Source organism: Bufo gargarizans, chromosome 5 (assembly GCF_014858855.1).
Source record: "Bufo gargarizans isolate SCDJY-AF-19 chromosome 5, ASM1485885v1, whole genome shotgun sequence".
Lineage (NCBI taxonomy): Eukaryota > Metazoa > Chordata > Amphibia > Anura > Bufonidae > Bufo > Bufo gargarizans.
The window spans coordinates 350,997,462-351,014,141 of NC_058084.1; the positions used below are offsets into that span (position 1 = coordinate 350,997,462).

The window sequence follows — 16,680 nt, forward strand, 5'->3', positions numbered from 1 at the left end:
GCCGTACCGGTCTTCAGTCGGCGGAGGCGCACTGAGAGGACGACGCTCTCTCGGCCGCTCCTTCCTCAGTGCGCCTGTGCCGGGTGTAGATGTGACGTCATCGGCGCAGGCGCACTGAGGAAGGAGCGGCCGAGCGAGCGTCGTCTTCTCAGTGGGCCTGCGCCGACTGAAGACCGGTAGGGCGCAGGCGCGATATTTGGAACGCAGACAGGGCCAGCCGGACGAGGAGAGCGCTGGCTGTCAAACAGGAGGAGGGGGCATTTCTTTTAAAGGAGGATGCAGCGGCTACCAGCAAGCAACTGCCCTACTTGCTGGTAGCCAGGTAATTAACATATTATAAAAGTGTGGTTTTTAAAGAAACTAAGCCACAGAAAAAGGTAAGAGCACTATATATTGAATAATCGCACTATAAGGATTTTAATTAGCCCAAAAATGAAAAATGACTTTTGGGGGGTGACAGAAGCCCTTTAATATATATTTTTTTAAACATCTGGATTAACGTGGTCTGCGACACTTCAACAAACCAGACCACCTAAAAATCCCGTTCTCTACAATATATAATACACTTCTTTCCTATTCTATCTCTGAACCTAAAGAATTATTTTATATTATTGCTTGGGAAATAGACATTCTTCTTAGCTGACCATATCAAATTACTCTTACTCTCCCCTAAAATCAGATTCAGATGTAGGTGCATACAGTAGAATAGATTTCAGATATTAGCTAGATGGTATATGATACCAGCAAAAATACAGTGCATAGATAGATCCTACTCCCTCATTGCAAATTTAAATCTGAAATTGGAACTTGTTATCACCTGTTGTGGTCCTGTCCCAAAGAAAATCGCTTTTGGATTGAAGTGGTCAAGAGTAGACAGTTAGGAATCTGTGTCACCTATGAACGCAGGCCCTCCTGCTATTGCTTCTCACTGAAACCATACCGAATACCTTAAAACTACTTCTATGTCCCATGTCACATTGGAATTGTATTGTACTTTGGCTGATCCTTTATTAAGACAACTGCAGATTGTATTCTATTGTTATATCTTTCTAATACAAAGAGATTTTTAAAAGAAAAAGTATTTATGTAGAACTGATTTACACAACTTCACAGTCTTAAGCACTTAGGTTTTCTTTAAAACTAGCAGTACACAATTACATCCCAAATTGGTACTATACACCTCTTCCAATACCACCCAAAGTATTTTTTGCATCTAAAATGTGAGTGTAGGTGAAGTTAGCCTAAATTGCCATATATTAAATCATTTAGCTGATCTGGAGTTTTTAAGTTGTCAGACCTCTACATCCGTAAGAGGAACTCTATTTTCACCCCTACAACAGTGAGAGATTAGCAGCTTGAAATCACTTTGACAGTCTCTGTTACTCTATTGCATACCACAGGGAATTTTAATTCCAACCTGTGAAATTGTAATTGCTTCTCAAGAAGCACAAATGGATTGTGGGTAATGGCTACAGCCAAGCTCAATGTCAGAGTTGCCAGTTGCTGCCACATCACATATTACTTGCTGTTATTCAAAAAATCACTCTCGCTTTCTTCACGTGGAGCTGAACCGAGAAGTAAAACTAAATTAACGCAGGCTGTCAAATGTTCAGAGATATGAAGACAGGGATGTGACAAAGGTGCGGCTTCTCAAAAGGTACACCCCTCCTTATTATTAATCTCAAGCACCACCATATCTTTTAATTTTCCCGAACTGTCATTTGTGAAGAGCTGTTTAGAAAGTACAATGAGAGGAAATAAATGAGCACTTTGTGTTTAACCCAAGATGCACATTGTACGAAAACCACTAAGTAAAAACAGGTGTATGCACAGCAGCATAAGTAGTGTACCAATCTGTGGTAATTCTAATTCACATGTTTTATAAGAGTTACAAAAATCATTACCCTTTATTGCCAGGTCATGTACCAACTCACTTCCAAGGATCAAGATACATTTGAGCCTTCAACCAACCACATCAACATCTACAATCTCACTCCTAAAAGTCAAGTACCTCGAAGGCTCTGAATGGTCCTAAGTGCCCTATGTGGACTCATCATAGTCAGACAACTGGTGCATGCAAAAGAAATTTGGATATCCAATAACCCTTGGAGGAATCTTTTAGAGGTCCCGATTGTTGCTAATCAGCAAATGAGTTAGGTTATTTCACTTTGTATGCTTTGTCATCTGATGTAGCACTCCAGTCTATGATATAGTTTTTAGACTACCTGAAGATATATAATAGTTGTTGAAAAAAAAGTAGATTAGTCACACAATAAAAGATGTCCACTGCTGGTCTTCTGGTCCAAATAAGTATTTTTCATTCCTGCTTTGCTCCAGTTCGAGTTTCTTTGCAGTGATTTTACGGCAAGACCTCATTCACACGGTCACGCTAAAAGGTAAATTTTAAGTGGTATCTGCCACTTGAATTCAGGCAAGAATATGTTAAAACCTGTAATATGACCATTATTTTGATAACTTTTTTCGTGACTAGACAATGTATGGTTTCTGGCACTTTACTTGAAGAGACTTTCCGCATTGCTGACATTTTTCTAAATGTTTAATCTTCATTTCTTAAACCAATGCATAGCTGTAGTTATTTCCTTCAATTTGGTCCTATAAGTCCTGTGTGTCATTTTGCAGTCATAATTCCATCTGTCCTATACTATTTTTTTTCAGTACGTTAGCAAAACATAAGATGACAGATGAAATCGTAGAATCAGACTACACAACTTGTTTGTTGTCTGTTGCCATGGAGACAAACACGTAGAATTCACAAAATGTCAATCTTTCATTCTAGATGAACTAGCAATACATGTAGTGCACATAGATTTATGGATGCTTAAATCAAAATGTCTGGGATAATGAGAAACATACTTTGTAAGGTAGGTCCAGATTTTTGGCTGGTACTGACTTTTTATTCCATGCTTATTAACTGTGTACTTGTCAACCAGTTCCTGTAGATCACAACATCGATTCCTTGCAGTTATGGGATGTCCTGCTCCTTATCTTGAGATTAATCCACCCAGTTCTCTGTTTTCCTATGACAGAATTAAAATCTGTTTCTGGCATAAAATATAAGGTATTGAGTCCCCAGCTCAATATTGTGAGATGTACAGCCCAGACTTCATGAACATGCAAGGATTATCAATCTCATTTCAATATACAACCTTCCAAGTATTAAACAATGAGTAAATACATTGCCGAAAACTTGATGCATATTTAAAGCACCAACACTATAACAGTGGTTGCGGTCCACAGACTTTAATTATCTGGAGGAAATAAGAGTGCACATCACTGCTATCTGTCCAATATGAAATGGTGCACAATTATCCAATCACATTGCTTTGTATATGAAGCAGTTAGACATACTGAAGGGTAACTCATGCACGGCCCAGAGATGCCATATCCAAGTGAAGAAAAATTAATCAGGGTTTGTGTTTTCTGGTTTGTGTGTTCTAGGATGGAGCATTTTCTTTTAACCTGCCTTTATTTCAATATATTTGAAAACACAGCTTTCCTAAGAAATTCTTGTGAATTAAACCACACACTTCATAGTCCATGGATCTTTATTTGTGCACAGAAAAATTCTACAGTTTGCATGTTTCAGTCCGGATATTGTCATTACCATTCAGTCAAATCAACAATTCAAATGCAGCTATAAGACATAAAGGGCATAGCTAAACGAACAGGGTTATGCCTAGTGCAGTTCCTGAGGGGGCAGTACATGACACATGAATGTGCCCCACCCCTTCAGGCCCTGCTCTAGGCAAAACATAGTATGAGTTTTTTTCAGAGCATTTATTAAATTAAACAATACAGCTAGAACACTACTGTAACTGTATGGTTCGGTTTACACCAAGGCTTGTGACAAAATCAGTTACATCCCAATAAGCAAAGTTTTGAGATTACCTTAAAGGAGTTTTCTGGGCCTTTACTTACTGTAAATTTAGCTAACCTATAGGAGGAAGAGAATTTCAGAAGTACTTAACCTCCTGGTGTGCCGCAGATTCCATGATCTCCAATGTGAATATGGGACCACCCAGCTAGGTGCAGGCTCTTCCGCTGAGGTCTCCACCAGATGAATTCCTGGTCTTCCTATTCAGCTGCATAATGTACATGCAGCTGAACAGCAAGAAACCGCAGCATGTCCGGTTGGGACTTCAGCGGAAGAGCCTGCATCCACCTGGGTGGTCACGTGATCACAGCTGAGATCATTGAACCAGTGGTATAAAGGAACAGTAAGTACTACTGGAACTACCTTCCACAGGTTAGCTGAAACACTGAATTTAGGTAAAGTCCCGGAGATCCCCTTTAACCTCCATATAGTGGAAAAAATGACTTAATATCTGCTTCTTAATACTCTATTCAATTTCATTACAAATCCCCTAAGAATCTTTGCATACAAGGTCTAAGGCATTCATCACCAATAGAAAACACTTATATAAACAATTGCTGCACAAACCACTGCTCTTTACACAATTATAAAAAAAAAAAAAACACCTGAACATGCAATTTGAAGAAATAAAATAAAAATGAAGTCAGGAGAATATGAATGCTGACAGTAACACCATGACTGTGAGAACTGTAAAATAACTACTAGAATAATTAAAATATTCTAAAATTACGCATCCTTGGATTCTTCCTAAGATTATGTAAAATGGTGACAGCTAAACTCAACTGGTAGAAAGCAATGTTAAAGGATGGAAAAACAAAATACTCCATAAAAGCTTTGGTATCAGACTGTAGATATAACACAAACTATCACCTATATGCTGACTTTGTAGAAAGGGATATTAGTATGAAATATATCTTGGTAAAACTCATTCTTGTAGTACATTTGGTCTTCTGACCAGTTATCAGGCTTATGGAATATAGGCAAAGTTCTTCCTCAATAGGGACAGTGGTACAGTCTTAAAAAAGAATTGTATGTACTATACATTTCACATCCTATGGGACTGCACTTCGGAAAGCAAAAGAAAAAAGTCCATTTAAGCTAACCAGTCAGAAAAAGGTGATGCTGACTTCATGGACAACCTTCATAACACAACCAAACCACTTAAAATGTCACTAATAAAAAAAGCAGGCAAAGCACAGGTTAGTATTAAACTGGAGCAAAGGGCTAAAACACTGTTTTTTTACAAAGCACTCCAGAGGAAAAGAGTATGACGTTTCCTGAACAAAAAAAATCCCCAAAACATATATATTATATATGAGGATCAGATCATACACTCTGTTCACCTCCTCAACTATGAACAGTTCATACATGTCCAAGTACAAAATATATATATAGCCCCGCTGTGAATGTTGTTAGATGGCAGGTTATACATTTTTTTGTTTTTGACCAAATTTAACGATAACCAGTACACCAGTTGTGAATCATTACAGAGGTGGGACCCAAATCTTCTCTAACTTTCAGCAATATTACAAACAGCCAGAAGGGTCCATGCACTCAGCAAACCTGTACAAGTGCACACGCAGTCCCTATGGTCAGGAGGTCAAACTGGAAGCTATAATGCTGTCCAACGTTCACCATGATGAATCACAACTTGTTTTTTGTAGTTTATACACTTTAGAAGCTTTTATGTGTAAACACGCCTTCAGTTCTTGATTTAAAAATAGTCTGCTAGATTTGCTACCTGTACATACTGTATAATATGTCAAAATAATAAAATACGTTCTCTACTAAATACTATGGTTGACTGGTCAGAATCCATGTCTCCTGTAACTCCTCAAAAAAAACATTTTAATTTCCTAAAATTTCAACTTGATACAACTTTGCCGCTAGAAAAGCAATTAGGACAGCGAAGACAGCAACAAAAAAGTAGACAATCTTCATCTGCTCTTCTCTCTTTCTCCAAGACGTTTGTAGGAAGGCCTCGCTGCGCTCATCAGGGGGCTTCCCTCTTGAACTGGAACCATTGTTCAGCAATGACTTGCACTCCTGCAGAGAAAGTGATCAGCATGTTATATGCTTGCAAATGGACACATTCTATAATACACGAGCATTGATCTGCTGCCTTTTCAAAAAACAAATGTCAAAAAGGAGGCTGTGAATCTCTAATTGCACAACAGGTGCTGAAGCGCCATTATGGATATGTCAGCGAGCTAGAGAGGGCGCTCAGAAGATAGACATGTACAAAGAGCATAATTCTTCAACTGAGTAAAGATGAAAACAATAATAAATATAAATATTATAGTCAACTATACGTATTCAGTTCAGTATTATAAAACATCTTATATGAATTCTCCCCAAAATCAACTCTGCATTTAATAGACAATCTGAGAGACCCTACAAATGGACGTGCTAAAAAAAGTTAAAAAAGGAGTGTTTTTATTTTAACAAAGCTACATCGACTACACAGTTTATGACACAGTAGGCCTAATGCACACGACCATATGAATTTTATGGTCCGCAAACCGCAAAACACAGATAGCCATGTGCATGCCACAACTACTTTGTAGAAACGCCTATTGTTGTCCTCAATATTGACAAGAATAGGACATGTTCTATAATCTGCATAACAGCCATGGAGATGCAGACAGCACACGGATGATACCCATTTCTGCCCTGACCCAGTATTTCCACTAAGTTTCAGTCCAGCACATCTATGAATTAGAAAATACAAGAACAATGTTCTATCAATCAGTCAGACTAAGTTCAGATCAGGCTTTATGAATCCTGTTGAACCCATCAAAAATATATATTTTTTTAAAATAACTGAACAAACAAAAGTCCTAAATATATTTATTTTTGTCAACAAGATCTCTATGAGCAATATAAAGAAATCCCTAACATCATGGATTAGCAAACATTAGATCACAAATAAACCACCAACCAAGCCTGAAATGCCAAGCACCACCCAAATCCAGATGGTGCTCATTATGAGTAGTACTACAGACAACTGTAGTTTGCAAAGCATAAAAAACAACGCACTCAGCTAGAAATGTGCGATTGCAACAAAACTGCATGGATTAATGTTTCAGGCAGATATGTAAATGATTACAGGTGTGGTCTAAATAGACACTGGGTCTTGCACAATAGGGTATAAAAGTGCTTCCCCTGCTGCCCTATAAAAAGGATCTCAGAGGCTACTTTTGGGTAGTGTACCTCTTGCTGAAAGCTCATTGACTGCTAGACATGCCTCTACTATGCACTCCAAGACATTTAGCCCAATTTAAAAAGCAGGATGGTAATTTCAACCAGTTTCCCACCATCTATGCCAGTGATGATGAACCTTTTAGAGACTGAGTGCCCAAACTTCAACCCAAAGCCCACTTATTTATTGCAAAGTGCCAACACGGTAATTTAACCTGAATTCTACAGTCAAACATAGTATATCTTCCAGGCACTCTATCATTTAGCTATAATAGCCTGCTACACTCAGTGCGCTGCCTGTGCTGTTTATAGCGAGCCCTGCGCTGATGAAGGGCAGGAAAAATCAAAGTCATATTAGTGTGCCATAGACTTTTTCCGGGGTGCGGGTGCCCACAGAGAGGGCTCCGAGTGCCGCCTCTGGCACCCGTGCCATAGGTTCGCCAACACTGATCTATGCCATTCTGACCTAGCATTTAGTAGTTGTTAGGAGCAGTGGTTACACGAGGGCACGCACACAAAACAAATCAGTTCCAGACGGCCCAAACAGAATACAAGTAGAGAGGAAGGTTTGATCCAATGATGAGCAAGAGCAGCTCTGATCAAGCCATTTCCAGGCGGTTAGCAGATGGAAAGTCATGGTGCTGCGGCGCCCATAAACTTCCGCTATTCCCGCTATTAACTGGAACTGTATTGTCTTTAGCGAAGAATCCAGGTTCTGTTTGGGATTCCATGATGGTCAGATTCGAGTATGAAAGCCTCATGGTCAGCACTTTAATCATGTCTTTGCTGTGGATTGACACACTGCTTCAAATGCTGGTGAGATGATCTGTACAGCCATCATATATGTCAGTCACCCCTAGTAGTGATACGAAGGACACTAAAAGCTTTAGGCTACTTTCACACTGGCGTTTTGGCTTCCATTTGTGAGATCCATTCAGGGCTCAATGGGGACGGATCCAGTTTCACTGACACAATAGAAAACAGATCCATTCCCCATTGACTTTCAATGGTGTTCAAGACGGATCCGTTTTGGCTATGTTACGTTTTGGCTATGACCGTTTTTGCGGCCCCATTGAAGTGGATCGGTCCGCACCCGAGCCACAAAAACTGCGGCTCGGATGCGGACCCGAAAAACGGTAGTGTGCATAAGGCCTTAGAGATATGTGCAGGACATCCTGCCGCATGTGTTGCCTGCTGCCGAATCATGGCAGTGCTTCCAACTGGCGTTTTTCAACAAGATAATGCTCCCTGTAACTCAGCAGGGGTTTCCCAGGACTGTGTCTGCCAGACTGTACACTACCTTGGCCCGCCTAGTTGCCAGATTTATTGCCAATCGAGCATTTTATGGGACCAGTGGGCCGCCAGCTTCAGCAGTCTATGAGTGTGCAGGTTCTACAGGCTCAGCTATAATATCTGTGGGCAAATGTGTCGCAGGATAGCATATGGAATCTGTATGCCTCCATGCCCAACTGTATCTCCTCTTGTATCCAGGCTAGAGGCGGCCCAACAGGGTACTAGAGCCTTTTCAACTGTACAATTTTTCCAAATAAACTTATCCTTTCACTCCAATATTGTAAATGCATATCTCATCATTACCTTTTCACATAGAAAGTTTTATTAACTACTTTTTGAGGAGTAATTTTTTGTCACAGTGTATTTTCTCCATGTTTTAATTGTACAAAATATAGATTTTTGAGGCCCATCCATTTGAATTTTTAGGCATCTCGATTGGTCTTGGGCCTGCCCATTGCCAGTAACACGAATAGGCTTACAAAATATTAATTTCAAACCATGAGTTTTTAACATTTTTATCACCAGAATATACACACTCCTTTTTTTTGTTATATTAAAAATTCAGTCAACTTGCCCAATCTTGTAGCACTGTTTTCAGAATTTAACACCAAGCAAGGAACTTAAGAGCCCAGAGGACACACATGGCTTTTGAATTAACATTTACATGGTTAATGGAGTAGTCTCATCCTTGCTAAATCCCATAATCCTCCACCTGTATGACATTGACTCTAAATCACACTGTGCATTTCTTAGTAGTAATTAGCTCTGTCTGTTCATTTCTTGCCTTTGATATTCTTTTCCTTCAACATGCTAATAACTGTTTACCTCCTAGAAATGCTGCATCTGTGTGGGGTGATGAAGACAGACAGCGCAGAGTGTTTTTGTCTGTGGATTTGGATGTAGTGTCTGTGTCGTGCTGTTTCGAGGAGAAACTCACAGCTTTGCCTTAGCGTTGTGCTGCAAATTAATTTTCCTTCAGATTTCATTCAATCAGAGCCCAATGTTCATTATGCTTGGAGAGGGGGAAGAGCAAAATTACACTTAAATGCCATTCAGCTGCCTCCAGGAAGGCTATTATGTGAGCATTCCAAGATTAGTAGGAACATTGAGTATTTTATTTGTCTCTTCAACTCCCATAGTGTTGATTTGTTTTAGTTTCTATACAAAAGAGATGGCTGCGTAATTGTGCACAATGTCGTAAATTTCTAACAATATTTTCCCCCACTAGTGCCGATTTATGAGTTCATTTTATTAGATGCAGTCAAAATTTATAAAATTTCAACACTGAATAGCATTGCACAGCCTCAAAGTTCTAATAAGGCCATGTTTATTGTGATGCCAATTGAAGCAAATACCATATAAAGTCTCAATAAACTATTACTAACATTGTTTCCCTAAATAAATAAATATCGCTAATGAACAATTATACCAAATGTTTTATGGGACTAACACCTTATTATGAAGGTACATCTTGGAGTATAACGTTTCTCCAAAGGGAAGACAAAAAGCTGGATAATGGCATTGCAAAGTAGGTGAGCAGTAGTGAAGCTGCGGGCCATGTCTCCTATTAACCTCCAAGGTGTACACTGCTCAAGGCGTAACAGTCTATGAATTTATCAGCAAGTGCTCTTTTAGGTTTTTATACAAAATAGTAATTGCATAGGGTAAACTAGTGTTATCAAAGTGGGATAGCGGAATTTAAATGTCCAATATTAGAGCTTACAATTTACAGCAGCAGCATTATCCTGTCATGTTCGGGATCGGATCTGGGGGAGTGATAGGTTCTGTAATCTAGACCTTGAGAATTGGTAGTCATCTGGCATTTGCGGGCTCTTTTCCATACAAAGTTTAGTGCCCTGTCATCCAAGATGAAACAGAGTGTTTTGTTACGGGATACAATAATGACATGGAAAATTGTAAGAATACAGTTTTGGTGACAAGAAATGTATTCTTAGTCATTGGTTGGAACGACAACTGGTGTTGGCTGAACTGATATCTACACTTAAGTGACTTTTGATAAATTAGATAAAGAAAGGTGTAAAGAAAAGAGCTCTAGATTATTTATTTTTTTAAATTAAGGAAATTTAACTCACATTATCCATCCCAGATATACTACCTGGTACGATATGAACAACATTGAGGGCACTTTAGGGATATTAAAATAGCAGGGAGGTGATGATCTGGTGACCACAGAGGAGGTAAGGGAAAGCTGAAGTTTAGATGCTGATGCTGTCAGATCTTATTACACATGTTTTGTTCATTTGGAGTTTGGGTGTAAACAAATAGGGAGTTGCAGCAAAATGGTTTGCTATTGATGACATAATTCCTGACTATGATATCTATCACTCATTACTGCCTATTTACTTTTGCATTATGTAACTACATCTCATTTCTGCAAACTTGTACAATAAAAATGTTTTAGAAAAAATTGGAAGAACACTTCAAGTTTTTTTCCTCAAAGAGGGGGCTTACAACCCCCGACAGGCTAGGACCAGACCATATATAACAGAGATCACCCTCAGAGGAGGGGTCTTAGTGACACAAAGTTCCTCGAAGGGTGTCAAAGGTCTGTGGAGAGCAAGGGAAGACTTGTTTGATATATAGAAAGTCTTAAGTTGATGGTATTCAAAAGATATTCTGGGAGATTGCTGAGATTCTGGAAGCATGATCTCATACATAAGCAAAGAGGCTCCGCCCATCATCTCCCGAATGGGAGCTGGTTTGCTCCTACTAAATGTAAGAAAGGAGTGGGAGGACAGGGCCAGAAGGAAATCAAAATTACCTAGGATGGGAGTCAATGGTGCATCCTTCATAAACCGTGTGAAGGAGGACAGACAAATGGAACAGTGTCTGCACGAGATGGTGTCCAAGACGAGGTGCAGACCCATGGGACAGCCGTTAGCGGGGTGGGAGAAAGGGAGAGTTCTATTTTTAGCCAGAGCTTATTCCCCGCATGGTGAAACCAATCCAGCACCCTAGCAATTGCGGAAGTTATAAAATAAGAACAATAGTCTGGAAGACCAAAACCTCCTTGTTGTTTTCTTCTTATGAGAATGGATCTAGCCACTCTGGGAAAGTGGGACGCCCAAATATAAGAGAACAATCTGGACAGTCGGAAAAAGAAGGCCTTAGGTAAACAAATCGGAATGGTATGGAAATGGTGCAGTAAACGTGGAAGGACATTCATTTTTAAGATGTTGATCCTACCCAGCCACGAAAAGTCCCATCTATCCCATTTAGAGAGGTCGCTTTTAAGGCAGTTCAGAAGGGGTTCATAATTTAATTTAAAGATGTCATGAAGGGACTTTGGGATGAATACCCCTAGATACTTGAACGCTTGTCGTTTCCAAGAGAAAGCAAACTGGGAGTGTAAGGCTCGGACTGTAGAGTCATATAGTGTAACAAAGTGCCACGCTCTTAGATAATTTTGTAATTGGAATAGGAACTGAACTTTTGGAGTCAAATGATTCTTTTAATGAAACTTCAGATGTATATTTTGAATAGAATCCCGGATAAACACAGTATTTTAAATTGTGTCTAACTTAAGTAGAATTCATGCCTTGAAACCGCTAACATACATTTCTTCTACTGGAAATCATAGGGTGTAACTATAATGGGTGCAGCCAGACCCTGAAGCCCAAAACAGACTTTAAAGTAAAAAAAAAAAAAAAAAAAAAGTGAGATAGGTCTCCTATCTACATTCACACACAAATCTCCTCTGACTTCACTCCTCAGCAGCATCCAAGATGCCCACCAGGTTCTTCTAACATTACAGCAATGAATAAGATGGCGATAAACTTTAACAATTCTTATTGGATGAGGTGTTATGCACTATAACTGGCAGTAATGCCGACCTCTAAACTAATCGTGTACTTGTAGTTTGGTAATGTGTAGGCTTCTTTTACATGGAAACATTTTTCATTTCTGTTGCAGTGGCCATTTTTGCAAAGGTGACACCAGGTTGTACCAACTGTGACTTTAGCATCAGTAAATGTGATATCTGTTCCACTCTCTCTAATATACCGGGTCTCTCAATTTTAGTTTTCTACATCCCCAATTATCACTTCAGTTCTGCTTGGGAGGGCAATCATAGTCTTTACACCTTAAAGGGGTTTTCCAGGTTCCTGATTACTTATCCTCAGGATTGGTCATGAATATCTGATTGCCAAGGGTCCAACACCCTGAACTCCCACTGATCCTCTATTCCCTGCAGCCTCTAGCACTTTTCATGGAACAGGATGCAAAGTTCCATTCAAAGTGTGGCGGCCTTGTCGGGTTACTGCAGCTCAGCTCCTATTCACTTCCTTTAGAGCTGTGCCGCAGTAACCCAGCATGGCCACTGCACTTTTAACAGAGCTGTGTTTCTTGCTCCATTCCACTTGCTGGCTCCAGCACTGGAGACCATTTGGATATTAATGTCTTGAGGATAAGTCATCAATATCAGGAGCCTGGAGAATCTACCCAGCACCAACCTGATTATGGCTTGGAAGGTCCAAAATCCAGATTCATGGTAGCCAGTGAGGCGAGTAATATTAATCATTCTCAAATATGCCTTGCCTCATGAACCATTGTATTCAGATCCTACTTTACCAAAATGATTCAACTCTATTTTAACACACCATTGAGCACAGTTACAAGCTTACCTTAGATGACCTTACTATATGTTTCATCTCAGGTTCGGCCTTTGCCCAACACTCTGTATGATCTCATAAAAAGCACTGTGTTACATGCTGTATTTTGGAATATATGATTATAGGATGTTTATTCCTCTACCTATAGAAAAAGCTATATACATAAAACGCACAAGAAACAGTACATGTAACGTAACAATATACGCAAGTCAAGTCAGTCTTGGACTTCAAAGCACATTACAGGCTCTTTTTCCCTTAACATGGTTCTCTGAAGGATATTAATATGAGGGAGAATACATCTGATCAGAGTTTTGGCTGATCTGTTTTTGAAGTGATTTCAAAGAACCTCTCAGTTGGAACCAAAGTCACCCGGCACTAGAAGCCTGTCATGTGTCTGATAGAAAATTATTTCACTTTCCTTGTCTTTACAAGCGGTAATGGTGTGCTCTCCACTCAGAATGCATGCCTTATTAGTTGCCGGCTCATATGCCGGCTGAGAGATGTCATGATGGGGGGTAGCCTTGTGCGACACTACAAAAGAGCCACAAAACTAAATATATATTACAAGATTTTTATCAAGCTAGAACCGAGGAGAGCAGGATTTTTCTACTGCAGCCATTTCTAAACTTGTAGTCACCATAATAATTTTGCCTATATAGGTTAGCGAGAGCTGAAAGAGAGAAAATTCTAATAGGATCAGACACAGATACTCTTGAAATTGAAGATTATGCGGCGCCCCATTGTGTGTGAAGATATTTTCATTTTTGTAGCCATACTTACTGCTCCTATTAGTATGAGAAAAGAAAATTTAACACGTTTGAAATAGTCATGATTTTAGAAAATTATAATATTTTATTTTTTTTTGCTGTATACAGCTCCTATGAAAACTGATGTGTTTCCGGGTACAAGTAGTCATGTTACTCCACTCCCTCTGCCCACTCCTGTACTGTCTACAGACTAGCAAGAAAAGGGGGCGAAAGGAAAGGCGAAACATATGACTTTTGAATTAGACTATACAAAGAGGGTCATTTAGTAACAGTCCTTAAACCAGTTTTAGGCATAAAAAAAAAAGTTAATAAACCGCTTTGTTACTTTTTAACTCCCATGATACAATATTTTGTCATGCGCTTTGTTTTCATGCCGCCCTCAACACTGGTGAGTGGTAAGGGCCAGCCCATCAGCCTCGGCAAATTCACTAACAATTACGTCAGAAATCTGGCATAGATGCCGCTTGAAATCGATCCCATTTAGGGGCTGGAGCACATTTCACTGCAGGCGCACAGAGGGGTGGAGTCATAAATTGGACGCCTCCTCCTGCAGTGCTGAGATTATCAAAGACCAGCAGGTCAGCACAGGTGCTGTAAACCAAAAACAGCAACATTTTGTCAGTGGAACATTGAAAAACGTAGATGCAAAAGTAGACAGCTTGAATTACAAGGATGACCAACTGGTTTACAATGGATTTCTGTTCTACACACGCACCATTTCTAGAATATTGTATCTGCTGTTTAAGATACAAAAGGCTTCAATTACTTATTTCTATCTTGGAATTTCAGTTATGGGATTGCATATAGCAAGTTATCAGATTTCTGTTAAGCATGCACCTCCAGGGTCATGGCCACACATGACTTCTAACATCACACAGAAGCAAACAAACATGAGCAATGCTAGACGTGTGAACTGACCGGCAAGATCCTATCTCAAGGCTCACTGCAGGTACCTTGCGACTAAACAGGGAACTAATGGCAAGGGATTGGCAGTAATTACCCTGAATGACTAACCAGCGGTAATTTTGGACTTCAGATTAGAACAGTGGGCTCACATGAAAGGCTTAGATGTCTTTATGTGCCTTCTGTGCAAGATAAAATAAAACCGGGACATTAAATGAATTAAATTGCTGAAAATAAGGAAACATAAATCAAATGCAATCATGGAACAAACTAGAAAATAAGCAGGAAAGAAATCCCACATTAATCCGCTAAATAAAAGAACACCACCACATTTTCTTCCTCTGTGAGAGGGGAGACGGCTCCTTTCATCTTGTGTTGGCAGCAGCAAAATAAACACCAGGCTTTGCTAATAAGGTATATTATAAATTATTAAACCAGTCACTCTATGATCAAATGCATTTCAGATTATTTTTCTGAATAATTCTCCCCTCCTGACTGCCAGAAGAGATACATTTGGTGGGCTCTTATATAGCTATTCATTGATCACCCATCTTTGTGAGACTCTTGTCTCACACTTTAACTACAGCGCATGAAAGGGAACACTTTCACATCAAAACCTCGGCCCTGGCATCTGCTGATCACAGCCGCTTCTCTCCTTACTAAGACTATGCAGCGGGTTAGTCAACAAAGTCCTGAAAATGCTCTTACCGTGAACTTCATTTTATTATATCTTCAGGTGACTAAAATAATCAGCATTTTTAAGATTTGTTTCTACTCAACAGCATAAACAATGTTAGAAAGGTTTTTAGTGTAGGAAAGCAGTATTCACTGCCTTAGGGCTCTTTCACACGAGCGTGTCTCTTGCGGGAATCCCGCTCGGTGTGAGAGAGGGATTGTGCGGTCTGGACTACAGAAGCGCACAGCATTATCATGATTGATAATGCTGTGTGCCTCTGCCTGATCATTCTGTAACGGAATCATACTGACATAAAGCCGTCAGTATAAGGCCTCATGCACACGGACGTTTTGGTCCAAAACGGCGGCTCGGATGCGGACCCATTCACTTTAATGGGGCCGCAAAAGATGCGGACAGCACTCCGTGTGCTGTCCGCATCGGTTGCCCCACTAAAAATATATAACATGCCCTATTCTTGTCCGAGCTTTGCAGACAAGAATAGGCATTTATACTGAAGGCTGTCCATGCCGTTCCACAAGGAACGCGCACGGATGCCATCCGTGTTTTGCGGATCCACGATTTGCGGAACGCGAAACACACCATGGTCGTGTGCATGAGGCCTAATTCTGTAGATACAGGTCACGCAGAGATACACAGCATTATCAATCATAATAATGCCGTGCGCTTCTGTAGTCCGGACCGCACAATCCCTCTCTCACACGGAGGGCAATTCCCACAAGGGACATGAAAGTGTGAAAGAGCCCTTAGCTTCCATTTTTTGGGGGATAACATCTCTGTATCAGTGGATTTACTACTTAGGTTAGGGATCTGCACCAGTTATTAAACACAATATACAACCATAATTCCCAATTTAAAAAACCCAAGAAATGGCAATATCAGCAGTGCGCTATGGCAAATTTATTTTTTACACTAAACCAGGCCTCTAACTCTACCACTGCCTAAATATACATGGTCAATAACTTACTGTATATACTCGAGTATAAGCCGACCCGAATATAAGCCGAGGCCCCTAATTTTACCCCCAAAAAATGGGAAAAATTATTGACTCGAGTATAAGACTAGGGTGGGAAATGCAGCAGCTACTGGTAAGTTTTAAAAATAAAAATAGATACCGTACCAATAAAATTACATTAAGTGAGGCATCAGTAGGTTAAAGTTTTTTTAAAAAAAGACTGATATTCGAATTGCGAATTTTAATCGCGAATATTCGATTTTTTATGCGAAAATTTGAATGCGATTTTTTTGGCGAATTTTCGCAATCAAGAAAACCCTCCCTACTTCATATTTGGCCAG

The 16,680-nt window shown here is 39.8% G+C and overlaps 1 protein-coding gene across 3 annotated transcripts in view; it reads right to left on the bottom strand.

Annotated features, from left to right (window-relative positions):
* Nucleotides 1-3,554: 3,554 nt before the first annotated feature.
* The window catches only part of CDKAL1 (CDK5 regulatory subunit associated protein 1 like 1), a 908,375-nt gene continuing 895,249 nt past the window's right edge, over nucleotides 3,555-16,680 (bottom strand). For all 3 annotated transcript variants that reach the window (XM_044293876.1, XM_044293878.1, XM_044293877.1), the window contains one exon: nucleotides 3,555-5,941. In XM_044293876.1, coding sequence (XP_044149811.1) covers nucleotides 5,744-5,941 — 198 coding nt within the window. In that variant the 3' untranslated portion in view covers nucleotides 3,555-5,743. The remainder of the gene's footprint in view (nucleotides 5,942-16,680) is intronic.